Source organism: Chrysochloris asiatica, unplaced genomic scaffold (genome assembly GCF_000296735.1).
Source record: "Chrysochloris asiatica unplaced genomic scaffold, ChrAsi1.0 scaffold00301, whole genome shotgun sequence".
Lineage (NCBI taxonomy): Eukaryota > Metazoa > Chordata > Mammalia > Afrosoricida > Chrysochloridae > Chrysochloris > Chrysochloris asiatica.
In genome coordinates, this window is record NW_006408819.1 from 1,056,028 (window position 1) to 1,065,248 (window position 9,221).

Here is a 9,221-nt window from a genome sequence, read left to right on the forward strand (position 1 = left end):
TCATCCGGTCCAGGTCACGTGGGTATCATTTGCAAGTGTTGGCGCTCCTGTGCATATGTCCTCTCTTCCTGTCAGCCGGTAGCTTCACTCTCCTCTCAAGTCCTCCATGGCTATGCCACTGACTCTGGGCCCAAGAGTCCCCAGGCCTCTTCACACTGCTTGCCAACCAGGTCCCCAACGGGGTCCACAGAAGTCCACTGAACATTATAGGGCTTAGCTTGCTGCTTCATTGCTGCTTTTACCCCACTTCCCCCCATCAGTGATGTGTGTGGTCACCAATCAGAGCGTGCATTTCCGTTGAGTCTTAGTCTTGGAAGGGGGTCTGCATTGAGAGGACCTGACCACTTGCCTTGATGTTTTCTAGGGAAGCGATTTGTTTGTTCTTGTAGTAACAGCCCATCTACCTCCAATTTTCCTGCAGGTCTTTCTTTCAAGAGGTATCCTCTATTCTTGTAGCCGCTCCAGGCTGGTCTGCTCATCCTTTCAAGTGGAGATTTCTCATCTCTGGAGATCTGGATGTGGTTCCGGTTTCTACTTATAGTTTTATGTATTGCAAAGGCTCCGCAAGAAGCCTCATTCACTGGGTATGCTGTAGCCCATTTTAGGTATTCCAATAAGTCATAGGCAGAAGACGGACTTACAAGCCTTCTAGTGTGGTGTTTCTGACTATTCCTTTCTCTCCCTCTCCAGTGTCTACTCTATATTATAATGCAAGGGAAACCAAGATTAAAACAAACAAACAAACAAACAAACAAACAAACAAACAAAAAAACAGTCAAGCATCTTAACATGATCCATCCCCCCCTCCCATTCCAACCATGACTCAATCCCTGTATCTCAGAGCCCTGCTGTCCAAGGCTGTGCATATATTGTCCTTTATCTCTGTCCCATTTAGCCCTTTCGAACATGCCCAATTGTTCTCCCATCTGCCCCATTTATCCCCTTCCCTCTCCCTCCCTGTATATTGCCCCCCTCCCTAGCACCCAAGCTCTCCCGTGTCCAATCCCCACCCTGTGCTCCACCCTCCCCCTTTCCCCCCACCCATCACCAACTTCCCAAGAACCAACAAAGACTTCCCCCTACCCCCTTTTAGTATAATTTCTTTTTCTTAGTCTTTTACAGTATCCACTGCCGTTTTGTTTGGAAGCTGTTTATCTCTGATTTTCATTTTCTTGAAGTAGAGTTCACATCCTCTTAATCTCCAACACTGCTTTCAGAGAATTACTTTTCCACTCTTTTATATTAAAGAAGTCTCTTTTGAAGCTCCAGATCTTTACATACATGACTTATACATAAGATTTTTGCCCTTTTCTTTTCTTCTTTGATATTTTCCTTTGCACTATCTTTGTTGTCTTCATGACATTTAAATTTTAAACCACTTAGGACTCAGTATTCAAACATCTTTTTTAGCTGCCCAACAGTCAAAATGATCATTTTAAATGGTAAATTAGAAACCTTTTCCTCAAAATACTTTAATGGCTTCCCACCACACTTAGGTCAAAATTCACTGTCATTACCATGACCTTCAAAGTATTACAAGATCCGTCCCCAGATACATTTAGCTACCTCCTGCCATCCTTTTTCAACTTTTATTTTTGATGGATTTTTTTTTTTTTTTCTCCTTTCAATGTAGTTAGGTCACAGTGGCCTGTTTGATGATTCTTGAACAACTCATTCTCATTCTAACTTGAGATGGTCTGTCTTTACTATTTTTTCTCTCTGGAAATTTTGTTGTTAGATATTTATTTTGTGTCTGTATGTGCTTGTTTGCTCATTTTATTCATGCTCTACTCATCTTCTCAGAAAGAACTTAGCTGACTACTCTTATCTAAAATAGCACTCACGACATCGTTCACTGCTCTACCCTGCTTTGTGAGTCTCCATCACTGTCATCATCTCCTGCTATTACATTACATTTATCTTCATATTTTTGTATGCTGATTTTATGGCCCCTCTCCTGGAATAAAATCTCCTGAGGGCAGGGTAATTTTCTTCTGTTAACTTCTGAACCTTCAGCACCTAACACAGTATCCACCACATAGTAGACATTTGTTGTTGTTGTTGTTAAGTGCCGTCAAGTTGATCCGACCCATAGTGACCCTGTATAGGGTTTCCAAAGAGCAGCTGGTGATCTTGAACCACCAACCTTGCAGTTCAAATGACTTTGCAGTCTGAAGCATTAGCCCACAGCACCACACCAGACATTTAGTTAATATTTAATAAATTAAAGAATAAATTCTGCATTTTCTCTGAAACCATGATTCTTTCTTGATTTGTGCCCATCTCTATGCAGCTTAGAACCCCGTGGTTTATCACTGTAGTCACTCCCCAGCAACCTTTACTTCCTGAATCACTTTCATTCATCTCTTCTCTGAAGAATATCCCACAGTCATTGATGGGCTGTGGACATTTATGAGCTTATCATCTTCAACTCTACTGGTCCCTCAGCCTGTGTCTGTAATTCTTCTCTTTGTCCCAAATCAGTTCTGCCTTCTATTTTCAACAGAATTTATTATGGATTTTAAATCTTGGGTTTTCATTTTACATCGCTAATAGAAAATACAGAAATGATTATCTGAGACTTGCCTCAACTCACTGTGTACTTCTTCTCTCCACTCTTTACTTTTCTGCTATAGTGTGGCACTGGGGCAATTCCTCACTTGTACTCTGTATACTTCCTGCCCTCACATGAAAGTGGTTCAAGTGTTTACTTTTTTTTTTACTCATGTTGTATTTCCTTTTTATGGATTTGTCTGAACCCTCCAAATCTAGCATGCCCCCCTCTCTGGTGAACTGCCCCAAATCATGTATGCCTTTTTGAGTGTTTCTTGCATTTTATCCCTTAAATTTTAGTTCTGTTATTTTAATTAACCTTCCTAAGGGCAAGGTATCTGATTCATCTTTAAATCCCACATAACATATACCTTATTGCTTAGCCTTACTTCTTGAAACTGGGGTTCAAAAGAGCTGGGTGGCTACCAGGATTAACACAGAAGCATTGGACCATGTCTGCAAATGCTGTGAGATCTTGACTGGGTCGCAAGTGCATTTGGGGCTCCAGCAAACCCTCTAATTAGCATCAATAGAAACATTGATAAGCATGCTGAAAAAGAGATTCTTAAGTTGGACATGCTGCACTAGTCTATAAAAGTGTTCTTTATCTCCTCCACAAACCCAAAAGTGGCTGCTTTCCAGAAAGAAAGGTATCCTAATAATGAGGTCAGACACCTTGGGGAATTTAGCGGCATCAGGTTTAGCTTTCTGATGTGGGAATTACATCAGGCCAAACTATAGAGCATGTTCTGGATATAAGAAAGCTCAAACCCAGGAGGAACAACACCTGAAATCACACTAAGAATCTATTTTGTTGTTGTTAACTGCTGTCTAGTCAGTTCCAACCCATAGCTACCCTGTACAGGGCTTCGAAGGAACACCTGGTAAGCTTAAACCACTAACCTTATGGTTTAAACCTGTTTTGCTCTCCAGCACATTAACCCACAGCACCACACCAGGAATTCAAGAATCTATAGAGAGTATTTTTTATCTTTCATTCATTACACATCCATACAGACACTTGACTAGGGAGGTAGGGATAGAATGGCAACTTGGTCTAAGTTAAATCCTTCTAGTCGCTACTAAATTCCAGAGCAAGGAAATCTGGGTAAATATGAAACATTAGTCTCTGCCTCTTGCTCTTCTCTTCTCAACACTACAACATTTGCTTTGGGTTTCCTCTTTGACAATTTAAATTAAAAGTGTAGCTGCTTGTTAAAATGTGGAAATGTGTCATGTTATACAGAGTGAGAGAAATCAAAAGATGGTTTTCTATTATTATTAAAAAGTGTCTGTAACTAAAGCAACTTCTGTTTCTTCCTTACCTATAGAACACATAGTGTCCATGGAGCTAAAGACAGTATTTTCTGTTCAGAATGATTGTTTGAGAGACTTGGTCATAACCAGATTATGAGATGACTCAATGAGAGAGCATATGTGAAAGCTTCTAGCAAAGTCAAGATGATGGTTTTTCTTCTTCTTCTTTTTCTGCTTTTTTTGTATTCCCATAAAAAAAGAGATTACTAAGCAAATTAATAAGTAAGCAAGCAAACAAGTAAAGTGCTATTTTATTTAATAGCAAAGGCAATTAGCAGCAGGAATCTATTCACGCAATGAATATACTAATTATAAATGAGTCCCATGTAGTATTTAAAGCATTTACAAGGTTCTTAGAAGCCTTAGAGCTCTGTCCTCCCTACAGTTGTAGCAATGTGATTGTAATTGTCAAACAGAAGGAACAATGCTAGTTTTTAAATGTCCGTATTAGTCAGACTGTTCATTTACTTAAGCCAGCACCCCCTCATCTGTCCGTCTTCTCCTCCTCAGTTGGAAACAGTGGAACCACCACAAGAAGGTAGGACAGGGGAGCCTGGGGAACCAGGCCTTTAAGATTGAACCACTACCTGTCGTACTTTGCCTTGCACACAGTGATATAATCACAGCAAATGCCTCCTCAATCCCCAAACAAACAGTGCTCATTAATTGGGCACTGACCTTGGCTACTTCATCTCATGAGCTCCTGTTCATGCTTTGCAATGCTGTTCACAAACCCCATTGTCTTCTCTGAGCTGTATTTTCCAACACCTGCAGGTACTTTGTCCCTATCTGTCCCATACTCTCATAATACTTTGCTGGTATTTGTTAGCACTCCAGTCACATTCTATGGTAATGATCTCTCCACAAGGCTGTCTCCTCGACTAAATAGAACTCCTAGAAGACAAAGACTGAAGCTGACACATCTTCGAAATTTTTCGTTTATCCATAAATACCTAGTGTAGTTCTTTGCCCAGTAGCACTTGCCTTGGGTATCATCTGCCATTGACCTTTACTTTGAAGATGCCTGATGATGGCACGGCAGCCTGCCATCATAGAATATTAGCTGGGTGTGGATGTGCCATCAGGAGGGTGGACCTTTAGGGTCAGTAACAGCTGCTCATAATATCAGTACAGGGGCATGTGGTGATTAATAGACCAACAAGACATTGGGTTTCACTGACAGATACTATTTCTACAAAGAGCTCTGAGTCAGCTCCAACTCAGCAACCTTTTGCACAACAGAATGAAACACTTCTAGGTGCTGTGCCATCTTCACAATTGTTGCATTTGAGCCCATTGCTGCTGCCATTGTGCCAATCCATCTCATTAGGGGTCTTCCACATTTTCACTGACCCTCCACTTTACTAAGCATGATGTCCTTCTCCACACACTGACCCCTCCTGATAACATGTTCAAATTATGAGCAACAAGGTCTCACCATCCTGGCTTCTAAGGAAAATTCTGGCTGTATTTCTTCCAACACAGATTTCTTTGTTCTTTTAGAAGTTTATGCAATTTTCAATATTCTTTGCCAAAACCTTAATTCAAATTAATATATTCTATGTTCTTCCTTATTCATTATCCAACTTTGAAATGAGGTAATTGAAAATATCATGGCTTGAGTTAGGTGTGACCTTAGTCCTCAGAGTGACTTCTTTGCACTGTAACCTTTCAAAGAGGCCATTTACAGCAAAATTTCCTAATACACTATATTCTTTGATTTCTTGACTGTTGTTTCTATGAGTGCGAGCACTGATTATGGACTCAAGGAAACTGAAATCTTTGGCAACTTCTAACTTTTCTCCATTCATCATGATGCTATTTATTGGTCCAGCTGTGAGAATTTTTGTTTGGTTTACATTGAAGTGCAATCCATACGGAAGGCTGTGGTCTTTCATTTACATCATTATTTTTAATTCCTCTTCCCTTCCAGCAAGCAAGGTTGTATCATTTGCATATTGCAGGTTGTTAATGAATCTTCCTCCAATCCTGATGCCAAACTCTTCTTCATATAATCCAGTGTCTCAGATTATTTGCTCAGTATAGATTGTCAATTAATAGTCATTAGGTGTGGTGCTGTGGGTTAATGCGCCAGACTGCAGAGCCATTTGAACTGCAGGGTCAGTGGTTCAAGCTCACCAGCTGCTCCTCGGAAACCCTACACAGGGTCGCTTTGTGTCGGAACCGACTCAACGGCACTTAACAACACAAACAACAAACATTCTCAGTTCTCCTCCCATCAAGAGGCATCTGCCATAATGATTTATTCAATGAGATTATAGTAAAGTCACAACCCAAAAGCTGGTATTTGGATCAGGGTGGTAAGTGGCAGTGAGGTCTAAAAGAGAAAAGATAAGAATCTTGGGGACTCAGAAGTAGAAAAGAAAAGAAATAGAGATTAGGAGAAAGAGGACAGTAGGAGAAGATGGTAGTAGAGAATCCTAGGGAAGAAACAAGGAAAGAGTGGAGGAGCAAAGGAGGCCAAATGCAGGATAATGGCAAGCAAAGTAACATCCAAAAAGAAAACATGAGGTGGGTAAAATTTATTTTTCTTGTTAGCTGCCATCCTATTGAGTCAAACTCATGGAGACCGCATGTACATTCGAACAAAGCATCATCAGTTTTGTGCCATCTTCACACTCATTGGTATACTTGAGTCCATTGTTGCAGCCACTATATATTTTGATTGCTTTCCAACCTAGAGGATCTCATCTTCCAGCTCTATACAAGATAGTATTCTGTTGTGATCCATAGATTTTTCTTTTACTAATTTTCAGAAGTATATTTCCAGGCTTTCTTCCTGGTCTGCCTTAGTTTGGAAGCTCTGTTGAAACCTGTCCACCATGGGTGACCCTGCTGGTATTTAAAATGCTAATGGACTTCCCTGTTCCTCAGCCTGTATCTCTATTCTGATTCAGGCTAAGCCTTGAGTCCTCGTCTCTCTTTTGCACGAAGGGAACTCCAATGAAAGTCCTTATATGCATAGGTGGATATTTATGAAAACAATGGGAATATGCACATGTAGGTGCACTTGCTTCTCATTGGATTTTATTTTTTAACTTCAGAAGAATAGATCCAAAGGACAGTGCCATAATGTGCCAGCTGCCACTGTGTACTATACTAGAGGGGGCATTTGCAGAACTCTGTGCAGGCTGGGGTTCCTGCCTGTAGCCTTTCGATGTTAGAAAACCCTGGCATGCCCCCTAACTTGCTAAATACATTTACAGTGCATGACGGATGGAATGGTCTGATAATTATGCATGTCAACGTGCCATAGTTTTTATTGTGTCTTTAAGACAAAATGACTTTGTAGACTCACCGAGCTCTCTTCCTCACAGGAGGTGTGCCCCTTGATGGTTGCGGCCTTGTGGAGTTATTTCTCGGATAACCAAAAAGTGCCTTGTGCCTGTAGAAAGCAGCACGGTGCAGCCCTGGGTAAAAGTTAGGAGCCCAGGTTGCTAGTTTGGGCTCTGCCACTCAGTCTCAAGCTGAGTTTTCTCATCTGTCAAGAGGGAATAATCTTACCCACCTAACTCATAGAGTTGCTGTGAGAATCAGCACACATACTATGAGAAGGCTTCAAAAACTTTCATGGGAAAATCCCACTATCTTTTAATTCCATTTTTTTCCACAAGCATTTTGATGTTCCCTTATATACAAGGCCCCATATGTGAGAAGTGTTTCACAGTTGACTAGTGAGAGTGACAGCTATTCTTTCATTTGATCCTCTCAGTAGCCCTGCCCATTATTTTGATCCTTCTTTTACAGATGAAGAAACTGAAGCTCAAAGAGAAATGACTTGGCCAAATCCACATAGTTAGCAAGTGGTTAAGCCAGAAGATGCAAAATTTCTGTTTTCAAAGTCATCCTTAGTTATTCCTGGGTACATCCACAAATCTGGCTACTCAGTGCTATTGTAGCAGTGGCTTCTGTTTCTTAACTTCTTTCATGACTCCTCTTCCCTAAAACCTGTGAAGGTGCTCTGTGTGATAAAATAATACACTTTTGTTTTATTTCTTCTTTCTCCCCTACTTTTTTCTGGCCCATAGAAGAAAACACCAGCAGCCCCAACAAAGAAAAGCAGCACCACCTTCAACATCGTGGGTACCACCTATCCTATCAACCTGGCCAAGGATACTGAGTTTTCTACTATCTCCAAGGCTGCTGCTACCAGTGCCTCCTCAACCCCAACAATCATTGCTTCACCCAAGGCCACCTATGTACCAGAAACCCCCACTGAGACCAAGACCTACAACAGTGTCAGCAAGGTTGACAAAATTTCCCGCATTATCTTTCCTGTGCTCTTTGCCATATTTAATCTGGTCTATTGGGCCACATATGTCAACCGGGAGTCAGCTATTAAGGGCATGATCCGCAAACAGTAGATAGTAGTGACAGTCCAGCAACCAGATCACTGTATACCCTATGAAGCATTCAGGTACCCAAACTCCGAGGCTTCCCTTCATCTATTTTAGGATTCTTCTTTTTAATCCTCCACCAAGCTGTGACTCTCAAATCTATTTATGGATCTCAATGGAAAAACAATAATAGCAAAAAGTAATTGTTCTTTTAACATTGCTGAGTGTACTCCCATCAGAGCCAAACACTGTCATTTGTCACATTGCTCATCTTAGTCTGCCAGTTTCCCCAAGCTGAGGTCACTGCATGTGTTTTATTACACTCTGCCTACTGCAAAAAGGACAGGATACGCCACTCTTTAGAGTGGAAACGTTGGCTGTTCAAGAGTTCCAGGTTGAGTACTGATGACTAGTCCAGATCAGAGGATGTTAACTAACTAGGGAGCCAGGCTTAGTTTTTCCATGGAGTCCTGCCTGCCACTTCCCCTGCCTAAAGCGGGGACCACTAGCCAGTGCTATTCTCTGAGTATGGCCCACAACAACTTTCTTGACTTGGAAGTTAGTGGGAACAGTGGAGGCCAACAACTGTTCATCATGTATGACCCAAACAGATAAAGTTAACTGGACCAACCTGGCACCAAGATAGCTGGTACCTTGCTATGTCCAGCCCCTCAGAAAATAACCTTCCTTGGTATCTCTATCCTCCAGAAAATACCTCAGCCCTTGTTCACTTTCCCTCCCTTGTAACCAACTGGGCACTGCCTGATTTGGACTTCTTGCCACCTGCAGCTCTTCCGGCAAAGGCCCAAGCACTTTTTTTTTTTAATGGAAACATAAAAAAGGGATAAAAAGAGGAAAATCCAGATCAAAATGCCTACATAATAATTTTTAAAGATGGGCAAGGTAGAAAAGTCGCCTCCTGGCCAGGACAACTTGTCAGAAACTAAAAGGGGCAATATGCTCGTGACTGGGATGGTTGTTGTTGTTGTTGAG

General features: G+C 41.4%; 1 protein-coding gene across 1 annotated transcript in view; it reads left to right on the forward strand.

The window, feature by feature from the left end:
* GABRA3 (gamma-aminobutyric acid (GABA) A receptor, alpha 3) overlaps positions 1-8,255 on the forward strand; it is a 306,376-nt gene extending 298,121 nt beyond the window's left edge. The window contains exon 9 of the mRNA XM_006874786.1: positions 7,920-8,255. Coding sequence (XP_006874848.1) covers positions 7,920-8,255 — 336 coding nt within the window. The remainder of the gene's footprint in view (positions 1-7,919) is intronic.
* Positions 8,256-9,221: the final 966 nt, after the last annotated feature.